Source organism: Amblyraja radiata, chromosome 27, assembly GCF_010909765.2.
Source record: "Amblyraja radiata isolate CabotCenter1 chromosome 27, sAmbRad1.1.pri, whole genome shotgun sequence".
Classification (NCBI taxonomy): domain Eukaryota; kingdom Metazoa; phylum Chordata; class Chondrichthyes; order Rajiformes; family Rajidae; genus Amblyraja; species Amblyraja radiata.
This window is the reverse complement of record NC_045982.1, coordinates 23,712,179-23,728,647: the sequence shown is the minus strand read 5'-3', so window position 1 is coordinate 23,728,647 and position 16,469 is coordinate 23,712,179. Positions and strand designations below refer to the sequence as shown.

Sequence of the window (16,469 nt, the reverse complement as noted above, 5' to 3'; positions counted from 1 at the left end):
CCCCTACCCCGCTCTCCTTCCCTCCCAAATCTATCCCGTTACCTCCTCCTCCTCCCCCCTCCCCTCCCTCCCCTCTTCTCACCCCCCCCCCCGCAAACGCCGTTGGGGAAACAGACCCAACAGGTCTGCACTTGGTCTAGTATATATTAAAAACAAGAGAGGTCCCGGAACTAATCCTGTGGAACACCACTGGTTACACATGTTGACAGAAACATACAGACATCACCACCACTAGGAGGCTGAAGAAGGGTCTCGACCCGAAACATCACTCATTCCTTCTGTCCAGAGATGCTGCCTGGCCCACTGAGTTACTCCAGCATTGTGTGTCTACCACCACTAGGTTCTGTCTTCGATGATCAAGTCAATTTTGGATCCAATTTACTAACTCATCCTGTATACATAGCCATGAAGAAAGAGTGAAAATGGGATCTAGAGACAACGTCATATTAGATTGTATAAGCATAAATAAACATACAAGATCCAGAGACTGAGTGAGTAACAGAACTGACTGAATTAAGGGGTTTATGGTGGTTTGTAAGCTCAAGCCGAGTGAATAATTTACTCATTGGAATGATACTGACCACAGACTGAATTTATTTTCAGTTGTTGTCCAGTGAAAATTAGTGACACACATTCAGCCATATGCTTTAAATGTTTGTTTTAAATGTCTTTCATACAAGTTGCTGGGATGACAGGACTGACATACAAGTAAAATGGGGTTGATGAGTCCAATGTTCATTTAAGTTTTGAAGAATGAGGAAATCATATAATTTGCAATAGGATTATAAAAACGTGGTGCAGGGAGGAATATGCAATGGCTGGCAAGCCCAGACTCTAGGTCACACATACTGGACATGGTACCTGGGTGGAGGGAGGGTGGTGGGGAGGATGTGGCTATGGCTTTTTAGTTAAAATAAGGAGAATTTGTTCAGAGAGAAATTAACATATAATTTATTACCACAGAAGGCAGTGGAAGCCAAAGCATTAAATATGTTTTAGATGAGGGTAGATATTTTTCTCAATGGTAAAATGATCAAGGGAACTGAGCACAGATGTGATGATCAGCCATTATTATATTGAATGATGGAGTTGTGCTGAAGGACCATATGGCACACTTCTGCTCCCCACCATGTTTATATGTTTCCATTATATATACGTGTCTTTCTTGCATGTATCCACATGATCTGTTCCAATTTTTTCCTCATTCCATTTTCATTTCTATAATTTTAATGCTGAAGCAAATCAATATTATTTGGGGTCAGAGAAGATGTTGTTAATTTTAATTATGATTTCAGTCATTAATCAGACCACCACCAGGAACAGGCAAAAGGTACTATTAGAATAAATCTTCAGTTAAAATCATTGTCCAAATGCCATTTTTCAGATGGAATCATAAAATATTTTTTTGGAAACATTAAAGCTTTGCACCCAATATGTTAAACTTGCTTAAGAAGTACATGCTTCGGTAATAATAAACACCTTTTTACAATGCGTGTAAAAGACAATAGTAATAAATGGTTATTTCTGCCCTAGCTAAAGTTGTGACAGACTTTTTAAACATTGATGCCTACAAACACAAATGCCTGCTTCTGCACATTGCTGACAATAGACTATAGATGCAGGAGTAGGCCTTTCGGCCCTTCAAGCCATTGAAGCCTACAAACCATTATTAAGATTCAACTGGGTAGGCAGTTACAAAAGATTCTGAAACATTGCTATTAAAGCAGCATTCAAAACAAAAACAAATAAATTATGCTTTGGTTTAAACTTCATTGAGGAACAATAAGATATGCGTATTCAATATCCCATCACCCAGAATTAATCAAATGGCCTGCTTCAATTAGAACAAAGAAAAGCACAGCACAACACAGGAACAGATCCTTCATATCTGTGGTGACCGTGATGCAAGTTTAAACTAATACCATCTGCCTGCACATAGTATATATACCTCTATTCCCTGCCAGTTCACTTGTCTGTCTAAATGCTTCTTGAACATTACTATCATATTAGATTCCACCACCCTTCCCCACCCCCTACCCTCCCTGGCAGCACATTCCAGCCACCCATCTTCTCTGTGCTAAAGATGCACATCTCCTTTTAGCACCCCCTCTCACCTTAAATCTATGCTCTCTAGTATTTGACATTTCTGCCTTGGCTATCTCTGGCTATCTTTTCTCCTTACTTTGATTAACCAATTACTTTAAACTGTCCTTGATCCAAAAGCTGGCCTGAACACCACATCAAAGTGATATTACAGGAAGAGTACAGATGCTGTAACTCTGCAACGTTGCACATCTGCTGATCCTTGAGAGTCCCCTCCAACATTGCTCAAAATCAGGAATACATGGCTACAGTGGTTTAGTTCCAATATTTAACAAAACCAACACTATCCAAAATTGTTCACTGATCCAGTGAACCCAATATTCTGTCCCTCCATCACTGGTGATTTTTCAGCAACATATATTTGCAACAAAATGTAATAAACAACCAACTAATCTTACTTCACAATTCCCCTGAGCTCTGCAACTTCCAACACTTTCGGCAACAAGAGCACACTGTCATGAGAGCACCAACGCCACAATCACTCCACCTTGAACTGTTAATCTATCTTCATTCATCATCACTAGGTTTGAATCTTAAAGCATGGCGAGAGTGTCATGGAATGCAGTAGATCACGAGGAAGACCCACATTTGTCATGGTGACTAAGATAGGTAATTAATGCACCCATTTCAGCATACCATGAAAATAAAGACAATTTAGCATAGGAATTGGCCTCAACTATATGGTTAATTTAAGAGAACTGTCAGCTAATATTACAAAATGACATTTAATTGGGAACTTCACAAACACCTCTGTTAGCAAACAATGTGCCTCCCTTTTGGGTACTCAATTTTCTGTATTTTTTCATGGGATTAAGGCATCTGGCAAGAACAGCATTTTTATCTATCAATAATTTCTCTTGTCTAAGTGTTTTGTCAAGTCTTTCAGACAGCACGTCAGAATCTAACACAATGCTGTAGGCAGTATCTGCAATATCTCCAAATCATGAATCCGAAGCTCTGGACTGCGAGTCCATTAACATACATAGAAACATAGAAACATAGAAATTAGGTGCAGGAGTAGGCCATTCGGCCCTTCGAGCCTGCACCGCCATTCAATATGATCATGGCTGATCATCCAACTCAGTATCCCGTACCTGCCTTCTCTCCATACCCTCTGATCCCCTTAGCCACAAGGGCCACATCTAACTCCCTCTTAAATATAGCCAATGAACTGGCCTCGACTACCCTCTGTGGCAGGGAGTTCCAGAGATTCACCACTCTCTGTGTGAAAAAAGTTCTTCTCATCTCGGTTTTAAAGGATTTCCCCCTTATCCTTAAGCTGTGACCCCTTGACCTGGACTTCCCCAACATCGGGAGCAATCTTCCTGCATCTAGCCTGTCCAACCCCTTAAGAATTTTGTAAGTTTCTATAAGATCCCCTCTCAATCTCCTAAATTCTAGAGAGTATAAACCAAGTCTATCCAGTCTTTCTTCATAAGACAGTCCTGACATCCCAGGAATCAGTCTGGTGAACCTTCTCTGCACTCCCTCTATGGCAATAATGTCCTTCCTCAGATTTGGAGACCAAAACTGTACGCAATACTCCAGGTGTGGTCTCACCAAGACCCTGTACAACTGCAGTAGAACCTCCCTGCTCCTATACTCAAATCCTTTTGCTATGAAAGCTAACATACCATTCGCTTTCTTCACTGCCTGCTGCACCTGCATGCCCACTTTCAATGACTGGTGTACCATGACACCCAGGTCTCGCTGCATCTCCCCTTTTCCTAGTCGGCCACCATTTAGATAATAGTCTGCTTTCCTGTTTTTGCCACCAAAATGGATAACCTCACATTTATCCACATTATACTGCATCTGCCAAACCTTTGCCCACTCACCCAGCCTATCCAAGTCACCTTGCAGTCTCCTAGCATCCTCCTCACAGCTAACACTGCCCCCCAGCTTAGCGTCATCCGCAAACTTGGAGATATTGCCTTCAATTCCCTCATCCAGATCATTAATATATATTGTAAATAGCTGGGGTCCCAGCACTGAGCCTTGCGGTACCCCACTAGTCACTGCCTGCCATTGTGAAAAGGACCCGTTTACTCCTACTCTTTGCTTCCTGTTTGCCAGCCAGTTCTCTATCCACATCAATACTGAACCCCCAATGCCGTGTGCTTTAAGTTTGTAAACTAATCTCTTATGTGGGACCTTGTCGAAAGCCTTCTGGAAGTCCAGATACACCACATCCACTGGTTCTCCCCTATCCACGCTACTAGTTACATCCTCGAAAAATTCTATAAGATTCGTCAGACATGATTTACCTTTTGTAAATCCATGCTGACTTTGTCCAATGATTTCACCACTTTCCAAATGTGCAGCTATCCCATCTTTAATAACTGATTCTAGCAGTTTCCCCACTACCGATGTTAGACTAACTGGTCTGTAATTCCCCGTTTTCTCTCTCCCTCCCTTCTTAAAAAGTGGGGTTACGTTTGCTACCCGCCAATCCTCAGGAACTACTCCAGAATCTAAAGAGTTTTGAAAGATTATTACTAATGCATCCACTATTTCTGGAGCTACTTCCTTAAGTACTCTGGGATGCAGCCTATCTGGCCCTGGGGATTTATCGGCCTTTAATCCAATTAATTTACCCAACACCACTTCCCGGCTAACCTGGATTTCACTCAATTCCTCCAACTCCTTTGACCCGCGATCCCCTGCTATTTCCGGCAGATTATTTATGTCTTCCTTAGTGAAGACGGAACCAAAGTAGTTATTCAATTGGTCCGCCATATCCTTGTTCCCCATGATCAACTCACCTGTTTCTGACTGCAAGGGACCTACATTTGTTTTAACTAATCTCTTTCTTTTCACATATCTATAAAAACTTTTGCAGTCAGTTTTTATGTTCCCTGCTAGTTTTCTTTCATAATCTATTTTTCCTTTCCTAATTAAGCCCTTTGTCCTCCTCTGCTGGTCTCTGAATTTCTCCCAGTCCTCCGGTATGCTGCTTTTTCTGGCTAATTTGTACGCATCATCCTTCGCTTTGATACTATCCCTGATTTCCCTTGTTATCCACGGATGCACTACCTTCCCTGATTTATTCTTTTGCCAAACTGGGATGAACAATTTTTGTAGTTCATCCATGCAATCTTTAAATGTCTTCCATTGCATATCCACCGTCAACCCTTTTAGAATTAATTGCCAGTCAATCTTGGCCAATTCACGTCTCATACCCTCAAAGTTACCTTTCTTTAAGTTCAGAACCATTGTTTCTGAATTAACAATGTCACTCTCCATCCTAATGAAGAACTCAACCATATTATGGTCACTCTTGCCCAAGGGGGCACGTACAACAAGACTGCTAACTAACCCTTCCTCATTACTCAATACCCAGTCTAAAATAGCCTGCTCTCTCGTTGGTTCCTCTACATGTTGATTTAGATAACTATCCCGCATACATTCCAAAAAATCCTCTTCCTCAGCACCCCTGCCAATTTGATTCACCCAATCTATATGTAGATTGAAGTCACCCATTATAACGGTTTTGCCTTTGTCGCACGCATTTCTAATTTCCTGTTTGATACCATCTCCAACTTCACTACTACTGTTAGGTGGCCTGTACACAACACCCACCAGCGTTTTCTGCCCCTTAGTGTTTCGCAGCTCTACCCATACCGATTCCACATCCTGCAAACTAATGTCCTTCCTTTCCATTGCGTTAATCTCCTCTCTAATCAGCAACGCTACCCCACCTCCTTTTCCTTTCTCTCTATCCCTCCTGAATATTGAATATCCCTGGATGTTCAGCTCCCAGCCTTGGTCACCCTGGAGCCATGTCTCCGTGATCCCAACTATATCATAGTCATTAATAGCTATCTGCACATTCAACTCATCCACCTTATTACGAATGCTCCTTGCATTGAGACACAAAGCCTTCAGGCTTGTTTTTACAACACTCTTACCCCTTATACAATTTTGTTGAAAAGTGGCCCTTTTTGATTTTTGCCCTGGATTTTCCGGCCTGCCACTTTTACTTTTCACCTTGCTACCTATTGCTTCTACCCTCATTTTACACCCCTCTGTCTCTACGCTCACACATTTAAGAAACCCTTTCCCTTTAACTCCATCCTCCACTAGCCCATTCGACACCCCACCCCCGTTATTCAGTTTAAAACCACCCGTGTAGCAGTGGCAAACCTGCCTGCCAGAATGCTGGTCCCACACCTGTTAAGATGCAATCCGTCCCTTTTGTACAGTTCCCCCTTACCCCAAAACAGATCCCAGTGATCTAAGAATCTAAATCCCTACCAACAATGCTACTAGACAGAATTAAATTGTATTGCTGTACTGTTTTCACTTCACACTAGTACAATTTCTTTCATTTTTTTGCAGGAAACGCCAGCTAAACAAAACAGAAACAGAACAATGGTGTTGAGCGATGGTAAAAATATAAATTATTTCTCATTATTCACCAAACTTTTCATGGCTAATCAAATACATACATAACAGTGACATATATAACTGAGAGTTCACTATTCAAAATTCACTCAAAGAATCATAAATTGTGTCACTTCATCGGGTAAAAAATATTTGCGCTGGAAAGTTAGGATTAAACAGATGAATCATGTGAGGCCTGTGTCTTTCAGCAATAAGTGCGAGGCACTTCTGTTGCAACATGGTCAGTGGCTGCCCAATGTAGGAGTGTTGCTGCTGAATGTCTGATCTCAGCACTTTACACTTGCAGCCAGACTAGCTCAGATCATTGCCTCTGGATCTTAAATTCATGTGTAGAAGGTCATGTGAGAGAATCTAGGCACTCCAGCAAACTGTCCTTCAGATTACAGGAAGTACGTGCTCAACCCCAAGAGAATGGCAGAAGATCCACAGATTACAAATCTGTGGTAGCAACATGCCATTGCCACCGTCTCTCCTTTGGTCCTTATTGTTGCACTTCAGACAATTTGCCAGGACCATTTACAGCACATGGCAGTAAAGCATATTCCTAAGCCTGGCCATCAAACACAAAAGATGCCCACTGCCACTTTTAACATTCTCCTTTAAAGATATGCAACCATTCACCATCTTGAGTGGAGCCACTAAGACAGTATTACATTGAAATTAAACGCAAAATGCTGGAAAGATTCAACAAATCAAGATGCATCCGTGGACAGAGAAACAGATATAATTTCCGGTGGAAGACCTTAAGAACTGGGAGCAGAGAACTTGAGAGAAGGCACTGGAAGAATATCTGTATGAGGGTGAAATAATTTAGCTATTAGACAATGAGTCTGTCATGAAGGAAAGCTGGGAGCAACTCCAATAAATGTTAGAGTTTGCACATTGGAATGGGGATATATATTTCCAAATTTGTAAGTTAATCAAAGATGACTCTACTTTGAAGATGCTGGAATATCCAAGCTCTTTCCCAGTGGTAGTTGTTCAGTGTGCTGGCAGAGTCTTCATGAGCTACCACTATCCGGTTTGCCCATGGTGTACACTGCAAACATTACAGAGATGCTTACCTATAGTAAACATTCGGTGGTGGGGAGGGGGAGGGGGGGGGGGGGGGGGGTGGAGGGGGGGGGGGGGGGGGGGGGGGTTGATGAATGAGTTGAAACTACTTCAGTAACTTTGGGGTTGTGTTCACAAAACCAAGTGGAATACATCCCTCACTTAGGATTTTATCCCTTGCAGTAGAAACCATGCCTTTGAATGGGTTATGTTTAAGAAAGAACTGCAGATGCTGGAAAAATGAAAGGTAGACTAAAAAATGCTGGAGAAACTCAGCGGGTGAGGCAACATCTATGGAGAGAAGGAATTGGCGAAGTTTCGGGTTGAGACCCTTTTTCAGACTGAATGTGTTATTGTTGCCACTGTAATTTAGGTACTCTGGTGAATGATTATTCTCAAGATGCTTCTGGTGGGGACCAAATAATGGTAATGAATTTAAATGCCATTGGGAAATGGGTACATAAATTAAATTCAGGTCCTGAGGGCCGAGCACAAGCATGGATTGAAAATTGTCTCACATAGAAAAATGAGAGTTGGAATAAATGGGTCCTTTTTAACTTGCAGGGATACAACTATCGGGAGTACTCCAGGGAGTAGTTTCTAGCCTTCAGTTGTATACTATTTAAATTAACGATCTGAAAGAAGAAACAAAATGCAAGGTTTCTTGACCGGTCCAGTCAATAAAATCTTTTTTATCTTATACCATAATATATAGATCCAAGAAGTTCACAGATTTTATGATCTTCACCTATCCAAGCAGGTGGAACTGGAACGGAAAGACTGGAACTATGCCTACCACTTCTGGTAGATCTCCACCACCACTTATCTCCAGATGCGTTGCTCTGGACATATGGATTGCTTTTCGTAAATTCTTGTTGGGCCCTCCTCATCAGACTCTTTTTCCTTCCAACTTGGGGTTTCTTTGGGCCTGCTGGTCATATCTCAGAGTCATGCCCCTGGTCATACCAATGGCAGTTCTGCTAAAGTACCTATACTCTAGTGAAAATAAAGTAGAGTTCACTGCCCTTTGGAAAAATATATTTGCGCTCCTGACAATTCAAACTTAAGAATCTGAATACAAGAATGCATCTGAAGAACTATCCTCACAATTCACAAGTAACTGCATTTTGCATTAAATAATACAGAGGATGAGCTTCAATATTTAGCCCTAATTTCTTCTGCTAGTTTGACATAGGCAGCTCAAAATAGCAGAGATGAGTTTGACATGTGCATTCAAGGAAGACTGACACCATGCCTGCACAATGCATAATATCGAAATAATGAGAATGCAGTTTCCAGATACGAGTTCAGGTCCTTCCCAGAAGGAGGATAGAAAGATTCCTATTCTATAAGGATAATCAAATGATTTCAACTTTTAACGGTTAACACACATAATATGGCACTATTTTCAATCTTGTCTCGCTCTTAAAAAGGTAATCAAAATGATTGAATCAGAATTTGTCCAAACATACAAGAAATCTAAATGGCCCCAGTTTACAACTTCTCAATGTTCACCATGAGATTAACTGCTGCAACAATTCAACTGACGAATAACTTTAGTTGCTCAGAGTCATCAACCTCAATACTGAAAAAAACAGCACAAATTGGTCCTGCCATCATAAAAACATTCTGAAGATGCATACGATTAAAGTAAGTGTTTATACCAACCAGGGCAAAGTGCAATGTTGCAGAGCTTGGTTTGCAGCTCTGAGCCCTGACACGCTTTCCCTCCATGTTGTGGAGCAACGCACATCCGCGATCTGGTTCTCGATCCTCTCCCACAGGAAACTGAGCACAAACTCCATGGCGACCATTCCTCCCACAGACCATGTACTACAACACAGTGCAAATCACATGAGAGATCTGTCACCACAGAATACTACAATAACAAATACAAGTCTTTACTCTGAGGATGACAGACCTGCTACAGTAATAAACAGATATTTCACTTTGGTGGTGTTTTCTAGCTGGAATGATAATCATTAGTTGGCCCGGGGAAAGTAAGCTTCTTTGTCAAATGTTGCCCTTTTAATGTTATTAAATTAAATTTCTAAATTTCTCATTCTTACTGTATATTTCAAAAGTATGAGAACAAATGAATGGGTTCTTTTGAAGGCATCATTATTTTCAACCTGAGTTCACAAAGCAGCTTAACACATTTGAGACAAAACTGAAAAGGTGATGCTATTTCAAGATGCAGTAACAATATTAGCAATCCTTTAATCATCTAATAGAAATAATCAGGATGAAATAGGCATAACTTTTATAACTACACCAGATGTTTGCTAAAGAGTACCAATAGGAGATAGTCACAACCTTTAACTATGGCAGCATGGAGACGCTGGGGGTCTAAATTTAATTGTCAATTAAAACAGAACTGTTGTGTTACTGGACTAAAACAAGCAAATTATTGAGCAATTCAACTAGTGCTACTGAACTGTTCAATTCCTGTTGGGTCTAGCTGACGGAACAACTGTCCCTCTCCTCAACAGATGCTACCTGACCCTCTGTGTTCCTCCAGCTGATCTCATTTTTTTGCAACAGATTACAGCATCTGCAGTCTCTTGTGCCTGTGAATAATAATGCTTAAGTTACACACATTCATTGCACACAATACAGTATATAGCAACCTCACGTTACCTGCTGATGTCTATACCAGTTCCATGGAAGCGTAATCTGGCTACACTTGCTCTGCCCTCTCTTCACATCTCGACAAATTTGTTCTTCATAGAAACATATTCAGCTCCCTCTTGAATCTCCTCCATCGTTGCCTCTGACACTACATTCCAGTTCCTGATTACAGCTAGCATGAAAAAGTTTTCCGTATGTCAAATCTGTTTTATTTTCCTTAATTCTATGTCCCCTAGTTCTTGACCCCATCAACAATAAAAGCATTTATCTATTCTGTTTGTACCATTCATGATTTTAAATAGCTTGCCCTCTCAGCTTCTTCAAGGAGGAAAGGTCTAGCTTCCCCAATCATTCACATAACTAAACCCGAAATTATTTTATTACATTTCTTTGCATTCTCTTCTAAAGTGTAGTTCTCAGAAATCGGCAATATTCCAATTGTGGAGGAACCAGTGTTTTATAAAGGTTCACAAAAACAACCTTGCTCTTGAACTCTGCCTTTGAGCTCATGATCCCATAAACTGATTTAAATACATTTCCCTACCTGCCCTGCCTTTTTGAAAGAATTATGCACATAAACTCCTCGATCTTGTACCTCATTTACAATTTTCCCCTCTAATTTATATCGTCTATATCATTCTTTCTCCCAAAATTTACCGTTTTAGATTTTAGCACCACAGAAAGTTTGTAGATTTGTCATTTGTAGATTTGGAAAATGTACTCTGTACACTGAGTCCAGGTTATTAATAAATATTAAGTAAACCAGTAGTCCTAATAATCACTGTGAATTCCACTGGACACCTCCCTATAATCCATGAAAAAAAAGTTTCAGAATTGTTCTGTTTCTTGCTAATCAGTCTTTTTTCTAGTCATTCTGCTACAGCCCGTTTATTTCATGGTTTCAGTCTTAATGACAAGCCAATTTGTTGACAGTTTTTGAAATGCCTCCCGGTATATTTATACATGTCTACATATACATCAACTGCATTTTCCATTTCAACTTTTGATTGCACTGTAATTATTGAATTTAGTCTTTTTTTGAACATGATAGTAATGCTTCACATTTCCAGTCCTCAGGCAATGACCCTGGATCTATTGATATTTGGATAATCATAGCTAATCTCCAAGCTCTCCAATCTCCTCACATATTTTCTCAACATCCAGGAGCACATCCCATCTGCAGCACCTCACTTATCAGCTTTAGATGCAACTTAACTTTCTAGTACCGTGTTTTTATCCTTTCCTAACCTGTCCGGAAATGAAACCAAATTTTCATTTTTTTAAGAACATCTTACATGACGGTTGTGCTGATAACATCGTCGACTGAGTGGATATTGGACAGAAAGCCACGAGGTACAACATTTAATGTTATCTTACTTTAATTAAAATAAGCTAACATCTCTTGAACAGTGGTTGATCTCTGTGCAGAGCTTTTGCCAAACGAATGAGAAATAATAAATAAAGTCAGAGACATAGAGCACTGACACAGGCCTCTCGGTCAAGCTGCCGAGCTGAACAAGATCCTGCTGCAATTCTTCATAATTATCTTCACTATCTACAACATCACCCATTTTGGTGCCATCTGCAAACTTACTAATCATGCCTCGTACATTATTTTCAAAAACGTTGATATAGATTACAAATAGCCTAGACCCAGCATCAATTCCTGATGCACACAACTAGTCACAGGCCTCCAGTCCATAAACAACCTTCCACTGCCACCCTCTGCTTCCTATAAAGCAGCCAATTCTGTATTCAGTTAGCCCGCTTTCCTGGATTAAATCCTGAAGGTTATATTCCTGATCTAATCTTCCAGAGCAACCAACCATGCAGATCCTTATCAAAGGCCTTGTTGAAATCCATTTAGACAATGTCTATAGCCGTGGTCTCATCAGCCTTCTTGGATATTTCGTTAAAAAAAACAAATTCGTGAGACATCTCCCATGTATAAAAACATACTGACTATCCTTACTCCTGTCTTTCCAAATAAGTGTGTCTTATCCCTCAGAAACCTTTCCAGTAACTTGTGTTTCACAGATGTTAGGCTCACTGCGTTATAGCCCCCCAGGTTTTTCTTTGCAGCCCTTCTCAAATAGAGACACAACATTAGCTACACTCCTGCCAACTGGCACCTCAACCATCAGGGCAGAAATATAAATGACTAGAGAGCATAGCTTTAAGATGAGAGGAGCAATGTTTAAAGGAGATGTGATTTAAAGGTGATGTTGATAGAGGAGTTCATTTTATCTTGGCATCATGTTTGGCAGAAACATTGTGGGCCAAAGAGCCTATTTCTGTACTGTTCTATAATACTAAATCATCATCATCGGTGGTCACTTGAAACGAGTATGACTGTCCTCTCCATAGAGTCGTCTACTTGTGGGTCTGCAGATGTCTGTAGAGGCCGATCCGCAATCCACACACCTTGGTGCAACGTGGGCAGTGGAGACTGGCAGTGGTTGGTGGTCATCGAGCCCCCATCTCACTCTCCTTCCAGTGTTGTTGCTTAATCTCTGCGACACGGCGTAGTTTCATTTCATGACGTGCAGCTCCTTCCTGCACGGATTTCCTCCAGGAGTGCCTGTCCAGTGCAATGTGCTCCCAGTTGCTCGATGTGAAGTGGAATTTCTTCAGACTGTTCTTGATGTTGTCCTTGAAATGTGTCTTTGGCCCGCCAGGGGCTCGCCGACCATCCTTCACTTGAGAATATAGGATCTGTTTAGGACAGGGGTTGGCAACCTGCGGCCCCCGGGCCGAATGCGGCCCATAACCCAAAATCATCTGGCCTGCAGGCGTATTTTTCCCCCCGTAATTATCCGACCTGCAGACAGTACTTCCCGGGCCCGAGGCCACGGCGCCCAGGCACGGTGATGCAAGAACGGAAGGAGGCCTGATCTGGCGGCTGCAATGGCAGAGCCGCCAAGCAGTGGCAAGCGCCAGCTCTGGCTGTACTGCATCTTGCACAAAGTCGCCGGCACTGCCGCGCATCTTCTGTGTCTGGGCTACACTGTTGGGACTGGGGTTGTCAATAGGCCGGGGACGAGTGAGTGTGAGTGTTTGAGCCACCGTCTTCAAGACAGAGCCAAGGCAATGGTCCATAGGTACGCTATGTTCATGAGCGCCCGTAACTAGCGGCCAGTGCTCTGGGCGGCGTCCTCAAAGGGGCGGGATCTATGTGAACACGTGATTTGATGCCTGCCATCCGGGGCGGGATCCATGTGTACATGTGATAGATGTGACCCGCCATCCGCTCACAGACGTGTGTTCTGGCCCCTATGCAGATCAAGGTTGCCGACCCCCGGTTTAGGGAGACGTGGGTTGGACATGCGGATGACATGGCCAGTCCATCGAAGTTGGCGCAGCATTATTGTGGTGGTGATGCTGGTCATGTTGGCTTCCTCCAAAACACTGATGTTGGAGCGTTTGTCCTCCCAGCTGATCCTCAGAATCTTTCGTAAGGATCTTTGATGGTATTGTTCCAGGGCCCTTAGGTGCCTGCTGTAGATGGTCCATGACTCAGCTAGATGCAACAGGGTGGGGAGGACAACGGCTCTGTAGACCAGCAGTTTTGTTTGAGCCTTTAGGTCTCGGTCTTCAAAGACTCTTTTCCTGAGTCTGGCATAGATTCCACTGGCACAACTCAAGGGATGGTTGACCTCAGAGTCGATGTCAGCTTTTGAGGAAAGAATGTTGCCAAAGTAGGGGAAGTGGTCAATGTTTTCAAGAGTGGTGTCGTCCACTTTTATAGTGGGCTGGGTAGGCAGCTGATTGGGTGGAGGTTGATGTTAGACCTGGGTCTTCTTGATGTTTAAGGCTAGGCCCATGGCTCTGTATGCCTTGACAATGGCGGTGTTACTGACTTTGCTCTTGGCCTTCAACTTATTAAGGTTAAAGAGCCCACCGTCAGTTCTGTAGAGGATTGGGATCCCCTGTGACAGCTCTTCACCAATGAGGTGAAGTGTGGCAGCAATGAAGACGACAAACAGGGTGGGTGAGAGGATGCATCCCTGTTTGACCCTCGTTTCCACAGTGAAGGGCTCGGACTCAGAGTCGCAGTTGCTGAGCACTGTGACCGACATGTCATCATGTAGAAGCCTCAATATTCTGATGTATTTTTCCTGGCAACTGTACCTTGATAGTATGATCCAAAGAGTCTGGCAGTCTACTGAGTCAAAAGCCTTTGTCAGGTCTATGAAGGCCATGTACAAAGGCTGCCTTTGTTCACGGCATTTTTCCTGGAGTTGGCATGCTGTGAATATCATGTCTCCTGTACCTCTGTATGGGCGGAAGCCACACTGTGATTCTGGGAGTACCTTCTCAGACAGTGATAGAAGTCGGTTTGTGAGGACTTTGTGAGGACTTTGCCTGTTGTTGACAGGAGCGAAATGCCCCTGTAGTTTCCACATTCAGCCTTGTCCTCCTTCTTGAAAATTATCATTATTAGAGCATTCCTAAGTTCTGCGGGAAGTAATTCTTTTTCCCGACCTTTTGGAGTAGGGCGTGGGTGTCGTAGAGGAGCTCCGGTCCACCTTCCTTTAAGATCACAGCTAGGATCCCATCTGGACCAGTGGCCTTTTTGTTTTTACCTCTCTTGATGGCATCTTGAACCACTGTCATAGTGGGAGGTTCCTCCATGTCTTCTCTGGTGGGACTCCGGGGGATGTGGTGGGTAATGTCTGGTTCAGTTGTGCTGTCATAGTTGAGGAGTTCCTGGAAGTTCTCCTTCCATCGGTTGTTAATGGACTCATTGTCCTTCAGCAGTTCTTGCCCATCCTTTGAGCACAGGAGGTTTAAATTGCGGTAGCTTGGACCATAGACGGCCTTAGTCGTGCTGAAGAAGCCTCTGCTCTCACCCAAGTCTGCCAGTCTCTGGATTTCCAGAGCCTTTTCTGTCCGTCAAGAGTTCTTAAGCTCCCTCACCTGTCTCTGGACGTCCACCTTGGCTCTGGAGTGAGCCGTTCTTTTGGCCTTGCAGGTTACATCATTTTGCCAGGCACGGAAGGCTTTCCTTTTCTTGGAGATGAGCTGTTCTATCTTTGTGTCGTTCTCGTCAAACCAGTCCTGGTGTTTTCCGGACTTGCACCCAAGGATGGCTTTACAGGAATCAAGGTTGGTGGATTTGACCTGGCTCCAGTGCTCGTCGATGTCATCAGGAAATATTGCAGTTATGCCAGGAACTTTAAACATTTGGAGGTAAAAAAACTGATTAATTGGCAATAACTGTCAGGTTGAACCTGAGAAAGGTCTAACATCAAGTTAATATACAGGAAAATGAAACTCTTATTGGGCTGGCATTCAATAGTTTTTATAGATTAACAGGATTACAGGGATATACAGTAAAAGGATGCAACTATGCTTTAACGTCAGAACAAAATATTGTAGTAAAGTCCAAACTGGCATATACTGATTTACAATTTGACTCAGTGCCGTGTCTTGCCTTCATAATCAAAGAAATTCTGCCGATTCAATAAATGCTACCAATCCAGTCACAGAACGCGATCCTCCATCTGGACAAACTCAATCCTGTGCTTACATATAATGAGTATATCCCGGCATCTCAGTTGTCGATTCAGATTATTGGACAATTTGAGATTGTTTCACTTGTTTTCTGCAACATCCTCGGATCAAAAGTCGTAGTCTCTTCTATTTAAAATACAACTAGAGGAAGTGGGACCCATTGGGTCCCTGTCACAGGGGAGGCCTGGTCCCACAACGCAACTCTTCCCCAACGCAATATTCCCCCACTCACCCATGGCCCCCAACTGTGCAGGTGCTGCTTATTTCCCCTCATCCCCAGCACTCTCTCCCACTCTTCACCCTCCTTCTTCTTTCCCCTCTACTCATACCCTCCCCCAAATACTCCCTCACCTCTCCTTTCCCCTATCCTCAGTCACTCCCTCCCTCCCTCCATAACTCCTCTCCCCTCTCTACCCCCCTTCTCTCTCTCAATTCCTCCAGTCTCCCTCCCCACCTCCCCCACTATCCCCTCCCTCCCTTCCTGCCCCTCCTCTCCCTCAATCCCCCCACTCTCCCTCCTCACCTACCCAGGATCTCAAGGATGCCGCTCCTCTGACGGGAGGTTGCCTTGATCGGAGGCTGCGCCGACCGGAATCCGCGTCGACCGGAAGCCGCGCCGGGCGCCGACGGTGAGATGACCGCGGACGCGGCCAATTAGTACGGTAATGGTGCAGGAAGGGGTGTCGCCATCCCAGCGTGACTGACAGGAGAGTAGACCAATCTGCGCATGCGCAGTCGTTAAGATTTTTAAACCTTAA

General features: G+C 43.1%; 1 protein-coding gene across 6 annotated transcripts in view; it reads right to left on the bottom strand.

The window, feature by feature from the left end:
• Positions 1-16,469, bottom strand: part of LOC116988564 (adhesion G protein-coupled receptor B2-like) — a 514,190-nt gene that overhangs the window by 295,679 nt on the left and 202,042 nt on the right. For 5 of the 6 annotated variants that reach the window (XM_033045397.1, XM_033045400.1, XM_033045399.1 and 2 more), the window contains one exon: positions 9,232-9,396. The exons of the other annotated variant lie outside the window; for it this stretch is intronic. In XM_033045397.1, coding sequence (XP_032901288.1) covers positions 9,232-9,396 — 165 coding nt within the window. The remainder of the gene's footprint in view (positions 1-9,231; positions 9,397-16,469) is intronic. 6 annotated transcript variants of the gene reach the window in all.